This window comes from Stegastes partitus, unplaced genomic scaffold (assembly GCF_000690725.1).
Source record: "Stegastes partitus isolate 25-593 unplaced genomic scaffold, Stegastes_partitus-1.0.2 Scaffold133, whole genome shotgun sequence".
Lineage (NCBI taxonomy): Eukaryota > Metazoa > Chordata > Actinopteri > Pomacentridae > Stegastes > Stegastes partitus.
Window position 1 is genome coordinate 462,415 of NW_007577864.1, and position 19,264 is coordinate 481,678.

At 41.1% G+C, this 19,264-nt stretch overlaps 1 protein-coding gene across 2 annotated transcripts in view; it reads right to left on the reverse strand.

The window, feature by feature from the left end:
• The window catches only part of spock2 (SPARC (osteonectin), cwcv and kazal like domains proteoglycan 2), a 30,378-nt gene extending 13,503 nt beyond the window's left edge, over window positions 1-16,875 (reverse strand). The window contains exons 1-3 of one of the 2 annotated variants that reach the window (XM_008278816.1): window positions 16,687-16,875; window positions 4,989-4,997; window positions 4,392-4,437 (exon numbers count right to left, since the gene is read on the reverse strand). In XM_008278816.1, the coding sequence (XP_008277038.1) occupies window positions 4,392-4,437; window positions 4,989-4,997; window positions 16,687-16,875 (244 nt within the window). The remainder of the gene's footprint in view (window positions 1-4,391; window positions 4,438-4,988; window positions 4,998-16,686) is intronic. The other variant, XM_008278817.1, reaches the window with a different exon arrangement.
• Between the last annotated feature and the right edge of the window lie 2,389 nt (window positions 16,876-19,264).

Sequence of the window (19,264 nt, forward strand, 5' to 3'; positions counted from 1 at the left end):
ATTTCTGATGACAGATTAATCCTCCTCAGCATGGAGGGTACCAGTGCTTTTCTTCAGAGACATTTTTTTTTCAGCTGCTCTCTGCTGGAGGGGTTGTGTCGCTCTACCTTTCACTTTTCAAAGGTGTTTCATTGGATTCAAATCAGGTGACACTCTTGGACAGGTCATAGTTTTTACTTTTTTCTTTGTTATAAACTGTTGTGGGATTTTGGCATTGCATTGCTATCATGCTGGAATTTTCCTCTTGTGCCAAGTTTCTGCAGACTGGGAGTTTGCCAGTATTTTGTCTTTTTCTCTATTTTCATTTATTTTATAGCCACAGGCCTTCATGGTGCCATCGATAAATGTCATCCTCACAACAACTTCTACACTCCTGGGGCCTCTGTGCTTCACTGTCAGGACGATGCATTCACTGTGGTCGTCCTGATCCAACATGCTGAATCCCACCAGAGTTCAACAAATGTATCTTGGTTTCATCTGAGCAAAACATGTGCTCCCAATATTCATCAGGCTTCTTTTATTGTTCTTAAACAAAGTGTGTAGCTTTGTGCCAAAGAACAAGCCACGTTTTTTTGTTCTTTTCTCTTGAACACCGTTCATAGAGGTTGATGTCATGAGATGTCATTCCTACTGTCTGAGCTGTTACAGAAACTCCAATTTCCACTGATAAACAGTTGGCTGTCTGAAGCACTTACTTTTTGGTCACTGATTTTCTTGAAACTTTTTCTATGGTTGAAAAGTCAAACCATCTGGAACTTTTTTCGTTGTGGAACCACGATGGAGTCATGCAAAGAGGCACAGCCCATTGACCCAAAACTGTGGAAGCCCTGGTGTTTGCAGGATATTTTATAGCCATGTTCATGCAGCTAGAGTGATTTGAAATTACAAGTGTATTCAATTGTGTTTCAGTGATCACAGGGTTTCTACCTTGGTATCAGTGTTCATAGGTGTATTCAATTTTGTTGAATTGATTTTCTATTTTGGGGTCTACAATTTTAATATAGTCTTTTTAAAGCACAGTCATGACTCGATAATCCGACACTAAATGTAAAACCTTCTTTTATGTTGGATAGCTGTCGGATTGTCAAGATGGAGGTCAAGATACAAGTAGGGCTTGATGCTTGAAGGGTAATTTGTTGTCAATATTCATTGTTTTCAGTTGTTATTATAACTAGTGTATTGTCAGAACACTACGCATCGCTGGATTTCATGCCTAATTGACCGGCACGCTTGTGCATGGGCCTGTCGGTTGACATCAAAGGTAAATACGTTCAGACAGAAGGCTGAAGTGACCCAAATCCAATTTTTTTGCCCCTATGCAACCTGTGTCTGGTCTTTTCATGACAGTCTGAACAACGCAGATCTGATTTTTTTCAAATGAGACCCAGGCAACTTGGATATGTGGTCCTAAATCCAATAGGTATCTGGTCTTTTGCCATGCGACTTCTGTCTGAACGGCCAGGTCACATTTATCCGACCTACACGTCATTGATACACGGGGTGGTGTTCCTGTCGGAGCACACCCCCGGGGTGGAAGTGGTCGGAACGCACAGGCAGTACTTGGCTGCTGATGCCAGTTTAGTTACAGTCACAGTTCTGTTTTCACCATTGGTGGCAGCGGGGGAGTGGCAGATATACTCCACTGTTACCATCAGTGTTTACTTCTGTAAACACTGAGCATGCTCACGGCGTGTGACGTCGTTGTGTCCTCTTCTGTGCATTCGGGACACATTTGGGTCGTATGAAGTTCACACAGCAGATCACATACAAGTTGCATTTAATTGGAAATGTAAACGAACTCACAAAAGAATCAGTTTTCACCAAAAAATCTGAATTGAGCATTAAGTCCTGCAGTCTGAACGTAGCCAATCTGTCAGATTGTTAAGTCAGATAATACGCCGTTGTCCTTATTTGTGGCATAAAATGTCAAGTCAGAGTCGGAATCCAAGGCTGTCGGTATGTTAAGGCTATTTTTAATGGGTTCCGTTTGTTTTTCCTAAAAACCTGTCGGATAGCAAGTTTTTCGGATTGTTAAGGGTCAGACTATCGAGTCACCACTGTATTTGATTTTGACTGTTCATATGAGGAAATTATTGATGATACAGTTTAAAATCATTTACATTGAAGTGAGATGACCCAGGAGTGGACTCACATCTGTTGTATATTGGATTTAACATGGTTTTATTTTGGGACGTGCTGATATACTAGAGATTTTGACTGATAAACATGTTATGATATTTTTCAGGATAATAGTCTGTTTCACTGGCAACTAGACATTTACGCATCTTTGAATGAAGTGAATAGTGCTGTTGTGCTGATCCCTGAGTTACAGAATGAGCATTCAGGGAGCGCTGCATTGTGGTTTGGATTATCTTAATGTTACAAGGCTGAAGAGTTTCTTAATGTTTTGACAGCATCGAGAGAATACAATGACTAGTGAGTTGAAAACATCTTCCCTGCAGAAACGGACCGGGCACGGAGTCATGTTGCAAGCAAAGACATAACAGAGTTTCACAATGGCAAGCTGAAAAATGACGAAAACTTTCAAAGCTCAGCGGGAGATTCTGTGAGTCAGTGGCTGATATAAACAGAGGAAATAAGCACCTGCACATAAAAACATAGTCCTACAAGCTATACACCTGTGGATTTAAAGTACATTATACTTTCATAGAAATCTCCCATTTTCACTTTCATGGGCAAAAATGCGTCAAGGCAGAGATCTACTGTATTCTTAGCCTGATGGTGTCTGCAGGAAACTTTCTCAACAAGACGACGAAAAGGCCTTTTATCAAAAGTTGGCATTTATACTTTTGTTCTTACCATCTTATAATTAGGCTGGTCTTATACTTGGCTCGATCTTACATATTTATTGCAAAGAAATCATCGTCAAGCAAAAAAGATTTAAAATTTGAGCAAAAATAATGAAAAATAAAAAACAATTTTGTGTTCATTTAATTTATTTGTATGTTGTTTACTTTTAATAGAACTGGAGTAATTAAGTAGAACTTACATTTTATCGACTTCATAATAGTTTATAGTGATTGCTCAAACAGTTTTGCTCATGATTTGTTTTTCAAAAGATAATTTATGTACTGGAGTAACACACAACTAGAATGCCATATACAGTCGTCCTCAAATGTATTCATAGCCTCCCATTAAAGGAGGAAAAAAACAGCTGTCACTGAAATAAGTTGAAATTGACAAAAGTAATAATAAATAAAAATTTTATGAAAATCATGACATTGCTTTTGAATTGTTCAACAGAAATATTAAAACACAAACAAAACAAAAACAAGCAAACAAGCATGATGGGACCCATAAACTAATATTTTGTTGAACAACCCTTTGAGCCAATCACTGCAATCAAGTGTTTTCTGTAACTCTCAATCAGACTTCTGCACCTGTTGACAGGTGTTCTGGTCCACTGCTCATCAGTAAAGTGCTCTAATTTGTCCGGGACAGTTTTGTTTGTTTTTTAAAATTATTCTTTTCAACCACACTTCAAAAGCAATGTCTTGTTTCACTGAATTATAATTTAGCAATTTTTTATTTATTACTACTTTTTTCAGTTTCTAGTTATTTGAGTGACTATTGTGAATTTTTCCTTTTCTTTAATGGAAGGGTATGAATAAAGGACGACTGTACACCAATGGGCCACAACAATAGAACCAACTGACCAATACTGTGCACGTTACCCTCATGCTGTAAAAACAGCTCTGACCCATCGAGATATGGACTACACAAGACCCATCAAAGTGTCCTGGGTCACCGGGTTCCAAGACGTTAGGAGCGGATAATTTATGTTCTGGCACAGACGGGGCCATCCACATCTCACTTCATCTTCCATCGCTCCATTGTCCTGTTCTGTGGGCGCTAATGGCGGTGGACTCGGGTCAGCGTTGGCACTCTGACCGGTCAGCGGCTACAAAGCTCCATATGTAGCAAGCTGTGAAGCACCGTGTGTTCTGACACCTTTCTATCACAGCCGGCGGGAAGGTTTTCAGCAATTTGTGCAACAATAGCTCCTCGATGGGATTGAACCGCCACATCAATGAGCCTCGACCACCCGCGACCCCCATCTCCAGTTGTCATTCAGCCATCACAATGTGGCCCTTGTCAAAAATTTCTAAGATCCTTACTCTGGCTCATTTTGCTGCTTCCAACTTCAAGAACTGAGTGTTCACTCGCTGCCAAATATATCCCACCCCTGAAAAGGTGCAGCTGCAACGGCATAATCAAGTTATTCACGTCACCCGTCAGTGGTTTTAATGTTGTGGCTGAGTCGATGTAGATGAATTAGCAACAAAAAGCAAAATACTTTAACGTTCAGTTGCATTCAGGAACTCAACTAACCACACAGTGAGACAGAAATAAGATAGCGTGAGACTTACTGTCATTCGAACCTTGATTTTCATCCCAAGTACGCACGTAATCATCCTGCAGAAACATGGAGAAAACAATCATTTATTAGCAGCTGCAGAGAATCAAGAGCAACAAGATTCACACTGAGCGCACTGTGTTGTTGATACTATAACACATGAACACTGTCATCATCACAGAGGAGATGTAATGTAGTTTGCATTATCACTGCACACTGATTATAATGTGCACAATGGCATGATAATTAGCTAAGTGAGTCACACCGAAGACAGACGGGTACGTACTATGGCTGTAGAGTCTGTATGGAAATGAGCTCGACAAATCGCCACCCTCTGCCTATATATGTGAGACATATGGTATCAGGGCGAGCTGCCTTTTAAGCGGACGACACTTTTTCCCCCCCATTTAATTAGAACATTAATCGTTCTAATTAAAATGGGCAAGCTGAGGGAGATGTTGGGTAAAAAAAAAAAAAACTGAGAAGATGGATGAAAAAGCAAAGATAAAGACACATAAAAAGACAAGGAAATGAGTCATGAATAAAAAAGACATCGCACAAAGGCAGCTAGAGGAGCGTTACACGGGAAAAAAAAGTGAAGGGAACTGACCTCTACCTCCTGGTGAGATGACAGCAAAAGGAGAGAAAAGAGTTATATTATTAGTGAAAACGAAAAAATGTGGTTTTATATGCAACGTATTGAGCTGTATTCAATGACATCGTAAAGCCATCAGAAATAGTTCTATGTTCATTTGAGAACACTGGAGAGCTTGGGCTTTAAGTATTTCTCTGCACAATTAAACAACCATTATTTAATAGGCAACTGTGAGTGATAAAGTTAGTGGTAAAAAAAACATATTTTATCACCTTTTATTAAGATTTGGACACATACCCCTAACCTGACACCCACCACATCAAGTTTTCTCAAATCGATTTCAGTTGAAAATGAAAGGAAAAGACATCTCTTCCATGAATTCTATCACTTGTAGTAACAGATTATTTAAGAAACACACGTCATCAGACTCTTTAAATGCAAACAAATACAAAAAAAAAGAAGAAAATCCCACATTAACAGTATGAACCCCATGTAAATGCAAAACTTAAACACACTTTGCTTCAGATATAATCCCGCAGACGATGGTGCAGATGTAAAGCTTTTTGAGCATATTGCTACGTCTGAAATAATAAACATGAGTCATTTCAAGATATTTACAATCGGCCACCACCCCTCCTTAGCGATGACTTACTCATCACCGTAAACATTTACTGTACTGGAAGCGTGTGCCAAACAGCTCCCCGGAAGGCGATAAATCCCCGACACAACACGTGAAATAAGCAGCCCTCGTCAAAGCTGGGACCTTCTTCTTTGACCCTCACAGTTTTATTTCACAGAGGTAAATATTTTCAGCACTGGCGAGGACTCCACTGGTGAAATGAAATCTACAAAAAGAAATAAAAAAAATCCTCCGCTCGCTGCACCGCCGAGCTCAATCGCCCTCCTCGGTGGCAAAAGATTCGCTTCTCCTAAACTGCCCTCTGTCTGGATTTTAACTCAACACTCCAGACGAGCTCTGTGAATGACTGTCGGATATGTAGTTTAACCTTGTTGATCCTGATGGAGTCAAGCATTAGCAGGGTAAGACCTCAAAGAGTTTAAGGCCTGGTCATTAATCTGATGCCTCCCTTGCCTCCTTTATTGATGCTTCAGTTCCTGCATTATTTAGCAGCCTTTCTGTATTTGTGTTTCTGCCAGGACCAATGAGGAAACTGTCCTGCTGCGCTGACAGGACTGGAAATCAATGATTTTCATAAAAGAGAGCCTGCAGAAAATGTATTCTGGGAAAAAAAATAAATTCTCCTGAGTGTACAATGAAAGTGAGCATGAAACGTGGAGCAAGGTGACAAGTTTGGCACACGGCGGCGAGGTTACATCACTCGCATGCGATTCGCCGACCAAAAACTCTGATGAAAAGACTGCTGCTTTTTACACAGGAGTGATTAGAGGAAGCAGGCTGAGAGTTGAAAACACTCAGCTGTATCCAGGAGCTCTGTGATCTGGCTGATAACATCAGAAAGATCTCCTCTTGTTAAACAGAGCGGGGAAGCTCACCCTCCACATCAAACATGGCAGAATGTTCACCCCGCTGCTGAGCTCCACAATACTGACTGACAGATCACAATCCGTCACATCTGCGGGGGGAGGATCACAACCCGATGAGCTGTCCGCTGAAAAATTGGGTTCAACTCGGGAGGAACTGCAAAAACTGTCACCGAGATCTCCAAAAAAAAAAGTCTGACAGATAGAGATTGCGCTTGTTGTGGTTGACTGGAAAAAGAGGAACAAACAGGGAAGTGGTTGAAATGAACGTGTGGGTGTATGTGTGTCTGAAGGATCATATGTGTGACTGACAGATGTTTCTGGGTAAATGTCAGCTGTCAGATGCACTCTGTGTTCATTGTGCTTATCCTGAGGGGTTTGTTCATGGTGACTGCAGAGTGCATCACGGCCTCATCAGTAACAAAGGACACAGTAATAACACTCCGCCGTGGAGAACCGTACAGCCCCCGTTGAATGTTTACACTTGACCTTTTTTCGAGATTTCTGTTAATATCGGCCTCCGGTGGATTCATCAAACTCATGCTGAACCTCACGGGGCTGCGATGTAAGCAGCACGCTCGATCTAGCGCCGTAAAATTCAAACTATGACAAAATCATTTCAGCCCACGCAGACCCCAATCTCTGGTTTTCATGTATGACAGCGGGTGAAACCTTTTTTTAAGCGAGGTGAAATGCCTTGGAGCTGCTGCATACTAAACATAAATGTCAATGGAGCTCCAAAATGTGAGCCAGTTCGAATTTGTAATTTAAACGGATGCAAAATTTAGATTTTTATGCGTGTGTTCCTTGAAATGCAGCATTCCTGGAATTTACCCATCAATTTTTTGATTAATGTTTTTAATGCAGATCCCTTAAAAATGAACAAATCTTTGTATTTAAACAAAATACATCGCCGGGCCATGCACTCCTGTATTATACATTTGAGCATTTTCTACTCTGATGCTATACCAACAGGGTGACATGGTTAAAACTATTTTAATCCTTAGTTAGGTTTGGTTAGGTTTGGCACAAAAATCACTGGGTTGGGGTTAAAAAATGATCCTGGTTTGGGTTAAACTTAGTTAGTTACAACAAAAACCTCTTGCTTATGGTTATGAAATGCTTAAATGAAATATTGACTGCCAGTAGTAAATGGGAAGCTACTAATAATCTGTGTAAACTCTCATGTTTTTTCAACCCATCCATCCACCACAAGCCCTTTTAAACAACACTACACTTCTATAGACTACTTGACGTGACCATATGTTGATTTTTGGCACCGATGCTGATGCATTCATTCCGGAGGGGCTGTCTCAAAAATGTATTTCCTCATCTAGTGAAGGTGACATTCAAGCTGGCAAGAATTTGATCAGTTTGACAGTCCAGACTTTCAGTGTTGAGTAACACTCAACACTGACGGTCCCACTAATTTCCAGATTCATCTGCCCACCACTTCTCCTGCTGAAGTTTCCTTTTTAAAAAATCCTCTTTCCAGTCGACTCCGTCAACAGTGAGAGGTCCTCGAGCAAATACAAGAACCCCCTTCAAAGATGAGGATCACTGAGAGATGAGGGAGCAAAGGGGATGACCACGTACAGTAAGAATTTCCATCAGAGATAGAGACATCAATCGGCTAATCAGCAAGCAGCAGAACATCCTAATTTTGGCTTAAAATACTGAAAAAGAGGACTTGCAGTGGTTTCATTATTCAGTATGTGCTACTAATATCTTTGAAATAGTGCAACTTTACAAGACCATGTTTCATTTTACATCAATGAAGTTTTTTTGGAAGCACACCAGTGAATTGGATTTTGGTTCTAACGTCCCAAATCGAAGAAAACACAGCTGAAAATCCAAACATTATACCGTCCCCCAGCAACCTCTGGGCACTCTAATTTTTTAACATGTATATGTGATGCTACAAACTGCATGATATCAATTCCTCCCACCTAGAGACCCACATAAAGACTCAGTGGCTGTTCCCGCCTTTGGTTTACAGATCACATGCAATGTGCCTGAGATGAAACAAACCCCCCTGAACAATCTTCTCATTCAATTCGCTTTCCTCTTATCTTCATGCACGTTGAGCCACAGGGCACGAGGAGCAAGCTCGCTAATTCGTATGTCTGCATGCACAGAAGACTCTGAGCTCATGATTCAGGATTGCAGAGCAGAGGCAGAGCATCAAGTGCTGCTCCGCTTACAGGATGGAGCGAGGCTTATGTAAGGCAGCTCAGAAGAATGGGTAAGAAAAAGGTGAAGCAGGGGTTGGTACATTTTGGGAACTGAAATAACGGCGGGGACAAAGCCACGAGAACAGGAGCTCCAATGAGGAGTTGCAAGATAAACTTAAATAGATAAAATGACTTGAAGGAAAGAAGAGGAAGAAAAAAAAAACATGTTTCTTCTACTAAAAATTACTGCTTTCCTTTCTTCTCATCTTTGGTTTTCTCCCAAGTGAAAGGCTGGATAATTTAACCTCTCACGGCCAAAACAATTCTAATCACGGAAGAATTTCAGTAATCCTTTTAGGCTTCTGAACATGTAAAATTGCAATTTTCAATTGCAGAGCAAACCTTTAAAGACACAGTGTATCTAAAGACATACAAGAAATATTGCTTTATTTATAGCAGCCTATTTCACATCAAACCAAAACACACAATGCACCACACAAATGACTGTGGACCTCATGACAGATCTGAGTCGAACAGTTTGAGCCTTGGCAGCACTGTTTTTGACTGCATGTTTCCTTACTGTGTAGTATGAGAACATTTCATCAGTGGGTGTAGAGAATGACGCTGTGGTCAGATTTGTGTCCACACATAGCTGAGATCAGACACAAAATGTCCCCCAAGCACATTCAAATGTCCCAGGCAGCATTAAAAAAAAAGCATTTACACTCAACCGTTGAAGGTCTAATTTAGAATTAATAATGTGGATATCCTAAAACACACTCTGGCAGATGAATAGACATATTGTCTGCATTGCACTCCTCCTTACTGGTACTTAAATGAGTAATCTCCTTCCTACTGAGGGCAGCGGATAAAAGGTTTTCATTTATGTCTGCGCTGAATGGCGTGACACTTAACTCGTATGGATATTGTGCATACATAACAATTCAGTTCCCCATTCAAGAAGGGCTCTAATGTCAGTCTTCACTCTCAAGTAGAGAAGAGTGACATCAGAATATCCTTTGACAGCAAAGGATGGATAAAAGGTCAAATACTAAGCCTGTCTGAAAATTGCACTCAATTATATAAACGGTGAATTGCTTTTTCCATTTCACCAGATACGTTTCAAAGGTACAGGATCCAAAAAAAATAAAAATGGACTGGCTTCAGAGAATTTCACAAAAATTCTGATGCAGTGTTATGAGTTTTTAAAGTTTCTTGCTTTTTGCAATATGTGCAGCGTACACTCACAACACACACAACACACACACACACACACAAGAACAGATACAGCTATAAAAATCACACTTAGTCCACAAAATCTCTGTGCACTCATGCCAGCTCTGTACTCACTATCTATAAATAAAATCAACCCTTGTGCCTTTCAGGGCCCTGCGGGGAATAAGAAAACAGTCTGCAACTCACAGGAGAATCTGGTACAAACAGCGAGAACCTTCACACTTCACTGAAAACACCAACTGAAAAACAGACTCGTACAACAATGGAAAATCAATGAAGTTGCCGAGGTAAGGGCTACAAGAAGGATAAGAATCAGCCAATGATTTGAGACGAGGACAGGGTGGGGGGGGGAGTCTAAAACAGTGTAATATGAGTGCGAGTTACAATCAGATGAACAGTAACAGGACTCAAATCTGGCACTTTGTGAGGAAAAAGGCAGACTGGCTGTCATTTGTGGTGCCTACCGAATTCAGTCATGGGGCTTACTCATATAATGCGACTGAAACTCCTCAAAAATAGATCCACATAATGACTGAACGTACTTAGAACAGAAATGTATTAGACATTGTGCGTATCCTCACTTCGCCTGCTGTTGCTATGCCTGTCAACAAAGGTTCACCATCATAGTGATTTGTGAAGCAATGGGGTTTTGGATTCAGACACAAGTAGAAGAAAGCAGCTTCTCATTTCTAGCTGGTGACCATGAAAAGATTTCAGTCCATTCAGCTCATGTATGAACATTAGGACTTTTAAAAAACAAAAAAAAATTAACACAACTTTACAAAATAATAGGACGAAATCACTCTGGCTTTTAAAGTAATGATGGTTAGGTCACTATCGTGTGCTTCGAGTTAGCACGGTTTTGTTCTTTGGAGAAAGCAACACGAGGAATCACCTTTGACTTCTCCAACAAAGCGTCGCTCCTAACACAACATGCAGCTCGACAAACCAGCCATGCCTGGTTACGGTTGCTAAGGTATGACCGGACACATCCTTTACAATATGTCTTTACGTTGGTTCCTACCACGAGGTCTGCTCAGCATCATCTTGGCTGCGTATTGTCCTACAGTACAGTATTTCCTGAGTCTGATTACTGTAAACATATTCTCAGCAAGCCTTCTCTCAGGGGCTGAGTGCTAATCAAAATCTTTTGTATCAGCTACTGTACCTGCAGGACCTGATCTCGCACCGGCTGTGACTCAGTCTGGCACAAACCCAGCTGCGTTTACTGTAGAGACAAGCGTCTGCCACTTAGAGTTATTGTTCGTTTGAAAAGGAGAAATTTTATACAAACTTACATCACACCGACGTGCCCACTTTGGGGATTTTATGGTTACTAATAAGTGGGTTGTTTACTGTATACATGTTTTCTAACGACAGGACGCTGGAAGTATCCCACAAAGAGCTCATTACAGGCAGATTTCTGGATGTCAGGTGTTCTTTGCAGCAAACAACCTATTTGTCTCCCAAGTGTAGTCAGTGCAGAAGCAGGTCACTCATGAAATGCTCACAGGCTGTAAGGAAAAATGTTACACCAAAAAGAAAACAGTGTCTTTTTTTTTTTTTTCTCCAGCTATTAGTCCCACCTGTATGGCAAATATGGATGAGCATGTATTCATTAAATTTTCTGAACAATTGAATTTTCGAAGAAATTTGAAATGTATCCCCCTACTTAGCAAATTTGTCTCGGCGACACCTGTGCCCTTCAGCTGTGGCTATTGTATTGCTGTGGGAAGCAGCTGTAGCCCGGCATGATGAAAGGCTATTTCTTTTTTCCTTCTACTCAATTACAGCCCACCTAGGCCTCTGGCAGCCGGCCAGGACACCCCACAGCGCACCAGTAGTCCGTGTGCAAACCCCGGACAACCAGACCACCTCTCCCCGAACAGTTGAAAAAGATGCACTCCATCTGCATTGCCAAAGAGCTCTGGATGTTTGCAGCCTCACACAAAATCTGGAGAACGATAAGGAGCGGCTCATGCCTGAACAAAGCATGAATAGATAGACTAATGGACTTCTGATAAGCTGTTATCATCATCCAAAGCATTAATGCATCAGTAGCAGTCCATTCTAACATCAGAGAGCGGCTGTGCGATAGGAAAGCTAGACGGAGCGCAGGGCTCATGGTGATAATTTACTGTTTGTCTGGATGGTCTTTAATGGAGTATTTGGCTCCGGTGTTACAGATGCCATTATCCACAATTATTTTTGTATGTCATAGTGAAATGATAAAAAAGGAGCACTGAAGGGAGTTCAAATTCTGCTGGACTGTTGCCAGTTAAAGCACATGAGAGGCTGAAATCAGGCAGGCAAGAGTATAGGTAGGCAAGGTAAACCTCCTGTCAAAATGTTCCCTGTAGAGTGCCAGCGTGGAGCAAAAAGAACATAACATCACATCTTAATAAGAACTGTCAGAACCTACCGCAAGCGCTTCCACCATTCTGCATTTTTAATCCACTGACATCGACAAGGGATCTGATGTTTTTGTGCACAGAGTGTTTTCTGTTCATTAAAAATGAACTGAATGGATGGCAGGTGCAGGCAGGATTGGTACTGGGTGGTCCAGAGCTGCCTGACTGGAGAGGCGTGCGTTTCTAAGATAAGGACTTACCAGGCACAGACAGTGCAAGATAGAAGAAAACAAGAAATATATGAAACTAAAATCACCTCATAAACACTGAGCCCTTTCCACCGTGTTTATGCCGGAATGCATGATGGATGCCAACAATAAAGAGCCTCCTCCTGCATGAACTTGCTGCTTGCTGTGTCCTAATGATCATCCATTTTTAGGCACGTATCTGGGCTGATCAACAGGAATAACGCTTCCGAACAATTTCATGGCTTGGTGATTTCGTGGACAGTATCATTTTTACAGGGGAAGTTGAGCAAAAAATTGAATTTACTGTTGATTTGCCTTTAGTAGACACACCAAATTGGATCTGCTATGCATAAAAATACAGTCGTCTCCAGTCATTTCATCTCGTACCGAAATGAAAACAGACAGTGCCTCGGTTGTCCCTATAACCGAGTCTCTGAATTTCTGTGTGTTGCAAAGAATTTATTCAGTGTTACTCTTTTAATGGTGCTTAAAATGGAAATGAGTGTGTATTATCATTAACAAAATGTTTTTCTTATATATATATTTTCCAGCTACTTGCCTCCATCATTATGCTATCTCATTCCAATTTGATTTGAATCTTGTAGGGGTGTTACAATCTTCTTTTTTTCAGTTGCATCTTTAAATGCTAGTAGCCTCAATTTTCATGACGACGCTCAATAGAACAATGTGAAGACATCAATAAATGTACCCTATTTTTAAACTAATCGTTATTTAACCCTCTGAACCGCAAAATCCACCGGTGGGTTTTAAAAGCATGTTGTCTTCAAAAGAATTGCCAAAATTATACCATTTATCATAGAAACTATGAAAACAGAAAGATTTTTCAACAGTTCTTGACGTACTAATCTGTTCCTTAACCTCATCACGGCTTAAAATAACTACACCACATCAAAATCATTTAACGCTGCATGTCTCTTTTACGTGTTTGCTCTACCAAGGCTTTGTTAAAAAAAAAAAAAAAAAAAGTCCTCTCCTGCACAACTAACAAACCATCAGTGACTTGGCTGTGACAATTATGTGACAAAAATTTCGAGACTTTTTGGCTAAACTGATCCGAACTGCAGGTTGTGTTTACTCAGATCAGACAGGGAAACAAATAAGTAGTAAAATATCTAGAGTACGCCTTTTTTCCAGTATTGATAACACCTGTTATCAAGAAATGTTGTACATGTTGATTCAAGAATTGTTCAGATTTTGTTGTATTTTTTCTTTTTTTTTTGGTAATATTTATGACATTCTAATTTTCTTACACATTTTGAGTTCTCTCCCTTTCTTCTTTCTTCTGGCCATAACTGTGCTGTTTCCACAGAGGTGCAGGACTTCATATTGCGATGAAAAATGAGCCCACAGCGAGTGAAAACGTGGAGAACGCCCAGACACTGCTTGGGATTCAGAGGGTCGAACTAAAAGGGACTAATTCCTCATAAAACTCAGCAAATGACACCAAAGATGGCAACCTATGGGGTAAAGTAATAAATCTACCGTGATTGTCTTTCCTGTTCCCCTGTTTGTATGTGTGTGTTTTTTTTTTTTTTTTAGGATTTGGTGCATTAGTGGAATGAAATGTTGAGTGCACCTGTCAGATTAAAGGATTGAAGGTATCCCATTCTATTATTTGTTGACTGTAACTGTTAAATCTAATCGCCTTGTCTTCCTGTGAAATAGATTGAATTGAAGTGTGGGGAGCTTTTTTTTTTTTCTTTCCATTTTATTGGAAGCGAAAAAACCTCTTATCCTGATTCTGCTTTTACATTCCAGAGAAGAATAAATATGAAATATTTACAGCGTACTTTCTGCAGTCTATTGTGTGTGTTTATGTGTGTGCATCTGTGTGTGTTTGCGCACGTGCAAAAAGGGAGAGTGAAAGAGCTCGTCTTTCATGTTGTGCAGCTTTGATTATTGCTTTCCAGTGTTGGATTAATATTCAGCATCCAGCTCTCGGAGGACTGCACAAGTCAACATCAATTTGTGTAATCTGAATACCTATAACTGTGTCATTGGCAACCATTTATATATCAAACAAACAAAAAACAAACCCAGAGACTGAGCTGTTCCTTTTCTAGTTGCTTTTGTGTTTTTTTTTTTTAGCTCATCATGAAGCAACACAAATGAAATGTTCATTACATTAAAAGGAAAGCAACTCTCATTAGGTATATTGCAAAGACTTCTAGTTGGTTGCACAAACAGTATTTCAGCTGTAGACGTTGACAGATTTAATGATATGGAGGAAAAAAAAAAAAAAACATAATACAGGATGTTTCCTCCACCCCGAAGCAGGACTGGTGAGGGGATAGAGTCATCAAACTCCCAGTGATACATGCTCCATCTCAACACCACAACACAGAGACTGCTGTTGCTACGGCAGCAAGCTGAAATCAAAGCGGTTTCTATTGGCGATTCCCTCGGGAGGTTCAGCGGTTCGCATCTCTGATGTTTCTCCTGTCATCATCATCATCACCAGAGACACCACCACTCTTTAACGCACTCACAAACACACGCAGCAGCCCCGACAAAATCACATTTGTGCACTTCCACGACACGATCGCACACACACACACACACCAATGTCGAGACAGTCACCCTTGGGAGTGACGATCATAAAAGAGATAGTGTGTAACTGTGGGGACGTTTGTGTTGCACAGCAGCTTTGATGTTAAATTGAGGAAAAAGGCAAAGCAGAGCAAGTGACATCTTCATATTAAATGGCAAACCCTTAAGTAAACTGTTTATATCTTGGGATGTTCTATATATTCTGGATGTGTTTGTGTTTTGATTCACTCCAAGAAGGAGGGTTTTTTGTTTTTTTTTTGCACAGCCAATCATGATATACTGAATTCAGAAGCACATTGCTTCTGTAACTAACATTTTGGATCAAAGCTGTGTAAATATAGAGCAGCATCCAGTGAGTTATAATCCCACAATAATTCTGACTTAATCTTTCCATGCCCACAATTTCATTACTTCTCTAAGTACAGTTCCAGAGGACATACTCTTTAAGTAATCACAGTCAAACTAATCCGTCCCCAGGAGGGGCAGCTGCCAATTTTCACACGCATTCACTTTTTCTTCTGGGATGTCCATGACCCATGTTTTAAAGAGCCGTGTGAATGTGGATTGAAAATGACACCACAATCTCTCCCTGGGAAGGTTATTATTTAGAAGAGGCTCATCTTCTCCCTCCCCCCTGACGAGATATGCCATTGTTCTCACATAAGATGCTCAACCTGAAGCTCACATTTCACATCCAATCATGATACCTATCTTGCGCTGCAGGATCAATTAAAACCCAATTAACAGGAGTCATATGGAACATAATCCAACTGCACTACTGTCCAAATCCTGTTGGGATCATTAGTAATCATTTCACAGAGCTGGAGGCAAAACTACATCCATACATTCACAGACACAGCAATATATCACTATGCAGAGCCTGCAGGCTTTAATCAATCCCTGCAACCCAGTTCAGTCTGTTCAGTGGGTGAATATGCACATCAATCAATCACTGCCGCTCTGCTCTAATTGCTTAATTCTCTTGTTTGTGAAATCTCCCGAGACACGTCTGGAAACACATCTGAGGTAACCTATATTAAGGACAGAATGATGGAATAGGTCTACGCTGTTGTGCAAGCGGGGCTACAACATGAATTGCATATCATTAGCAAAAGGGTCCATACAGTAAAAGTGGGAGCATCCTATAGAGTGTGGTCTGTAGCTTTATCTTAGACTGGCATTCATGAGCTTAGATTGGAAGTTTTGTGATTAAATTTCACTGGGTGTCTTGAATTTTTTTTAGGAAGAAGTTCCAGAAAAGACTCCAAACTACACATTTCACTCATATTATACAACCCATAAGTAGTCAACACTGTAAACACAACCCCTCACATTTCCTATTTTATTTGACTTAAATGACCTAAACAAATGTTTTGGCGACCTGAAAACACACTTTACATGCATATTTTCTGGATCTTTTATTTGGAAACATTTCATCTAAAGTATGTTTCTAAAGCATCCTGCGGGATTCGAACCTCCGCACCAAGTTTGTGCGCATTACCGTGCAAAAAAAACAAAAAAGGAAAGAAAAGAAAGTGTGAAATAACTACTATTACTGTTCCTGCGTGTTTTTCCCCTCCATCAGCGCACCTCATACCGCATTACCGCGCATCTCTCAATCAACACTTACATCTCTGAAGCGATTCCAGTGCTTGATCTTGCGGCTGTACTGTGAAATGGTGGACAGCCACTGCTCGTCTTCCATGAAATTCCCCGTTTTTTCCGCCTCCTTGACGCTCTTCACGTCGGTCTGGAAGGTAGAGCCGGCCAGCATCGCCAGCGGGACGAGAAGGCACACGATATCCGTAATTTCCACCATGGTAGCGGACGCAAACACCTCGCACACACCGGCTGTCGGGCTTTCCTCTGCTGGGAGGAGGAGGAGGAGGAGGAGGATGCTGAGGCTGGATTGAAACTACCACCTGATTAGCCTATGGGATGCTGCTTCTGCTGAGAGAGAGAGAGAGAGAGAGAGGGGGAGAGATTTGATGATAGTATTCAGGGTTGGTTCTGCTGCTGCTGCTGCTGCGGGACACCTTTTGTTTCACCCCACACAGTTATTTGCATTTTTCTTTTGTCCCGTGTGTGCTGTTGATGTTTACAAGCTGCACATTCAAATGTCACGTGACCCCCTTCCTCACTCCTGAACTCCCATTTTTCAGGTGGGACAGTTTGTCTGGTAGCCTTCAGTATGTGGGGCAGGCCGAATTAAAGCTGCAAAGGATTAGTTTTCATGCGGATTAATTTCTCAATCAAATACAAATCGTTTGATCTATAAAAATGTCAGAGAATTGTGGAAAAAGTCCAAGGTGATCGGTTGCCGTACGAATGCTGAAAATGTTAAGTTCTGCTGCGACACTGGCAGTATTGAGAGGTGTGATTCAATAACCCGTTTTCTACTGTAAGAAGCTGTAGGCCTATTTTAAAGCAGCCTGAACCTTTGTACATGTTCCAGCCGCAAGAACAACCCCATGAGATCTTTCAGGGACGAGGAGTACCTACAGTAAGTACCTACTCGGCAGTAGGTACTTCTGAGCGGCCTTGAAACACTGTTGTGTGAGTCTTGGTTTGATTGTGTTCAACAAGTGCCAATTTTCCTGCTCATTTTTTTCCTCTTTCTTGTATGTCAAGGTGCAGTGTTCTTTCAAACATTGTATATGGGCTAACATAAATAACCTCTATTTTTCTATTTCGTATGTGCTCATATAGGGCTGCACAATGGCTCGATGGTTAGCACCGTCGCTTTACAGCTACAAGGTCCCCGCTTTGCATCCCGGTTAGTATGCCTGGGATGTTTCTGCATGGAGTTTGCATGTTTTCTCCGGGTTCTCCCACCATGGTGTGGCTAATTTGTTATTCGAAAATGTCTGTAGGTCTGAATGTGAGTGTGCTTGTTCGTCTGTCTTGTGTCGCCCTGAGTCAGCTGGGATAGGCTCCAGAGACCCTGTTGAGGATTAAGCGGTGTGTAGATAATGGATGGATGGATGGATGTGGTCATATAATTGGAGTTTCATACAGTAACTACTGATGTTGATGTTTTGGCGCACTTAGAGATATCGTTGCAGTAATCTTTCTCTCAGCACTATGCAGAACTGTCTGGTTGCACCTTATTATCATTCAGTTGTAGTGCAAAAATGCTCTGTTTGTATTTTTTAAACCAATCACAGTCGTATTGGGTGATGCTGAGCCCAGGATGCAGCAATGGTGTCCCCTCAAAAACAAAAATAGGGGAATTGTTTTGTTGAAACATTTGCAGCTAGGGTGGTGTGCACTGCCATTAAAATGACAAATTCAGCAACATATAGCCTTTATTGCAAGAGCCAAACCTTTGAGAAAACTTGAAATGTTCAGCGTAGGAGGTTGCTAGCCTTGAGGTTGTTGCTGTTTCTCGCACTGAAGGGGTTTTTGAAAAGGGTAATAATGAAAGTCATTCAGAAAGCCACAAACCTGAACTGTCCAAGGTCAACTTTTACCGGTAGTCTCCATCCAGAGTACTGTCACAGCTGAAGCTGTTGAATCTTACAACACAATGAAAATGGAAAGGTTGGCAGGGTTGATTTAAGTTTGCTGCTGTGAGAGTCTCAACACTCATTGGTTAGAACATTGGAGAAGACGACAAGAATGAATATCATTTTTTCTGCCCTCTCAGTGTCCCCCGTCGATTAGCAGTCTCCTCGTGTCTTTAACGTAAAGTTGATCAAATAAGCTAACATAACAAACCACCATTGTTCCATTTCCTCCTACAACTGGAGTTACATCCACTAACTGCTATTTGTTGTCGTAGCAGATTTAACATCGTGTTTAAAGCTGTCGGATCCTACAGCACAATGGAAACAGCAAAGCTTAAAGGGTCGATTATGGGGCCTCACGCCTGCCCTGAGTTTCTGCAGTGGAAAGTTGTTTAATAGGACTTTCTCCACTACAGGAACTTGCAGGTCGTTTTAGGGCAGCCCAAACCTGTGCGGTTGTTCCAACCTTTTTCAGGGCCATTTTCCTCCTCCGGGGTAGATATTTCTGAGTGGCACCGACAAAACTTCTACGGAAGTCTTGATGCTGATTGGTTAAACTAGGAGGAGACAAGCGCCATATTTTCTGCCCTCTCAATGTCCTTGTCGAGTCGCATTGCTGTCCTCTCTAACATCGCCTTCCAGGACATAAAATTTGCCATATTGACTAACATAACAAATCCTCCATTGTACGATTTCCTA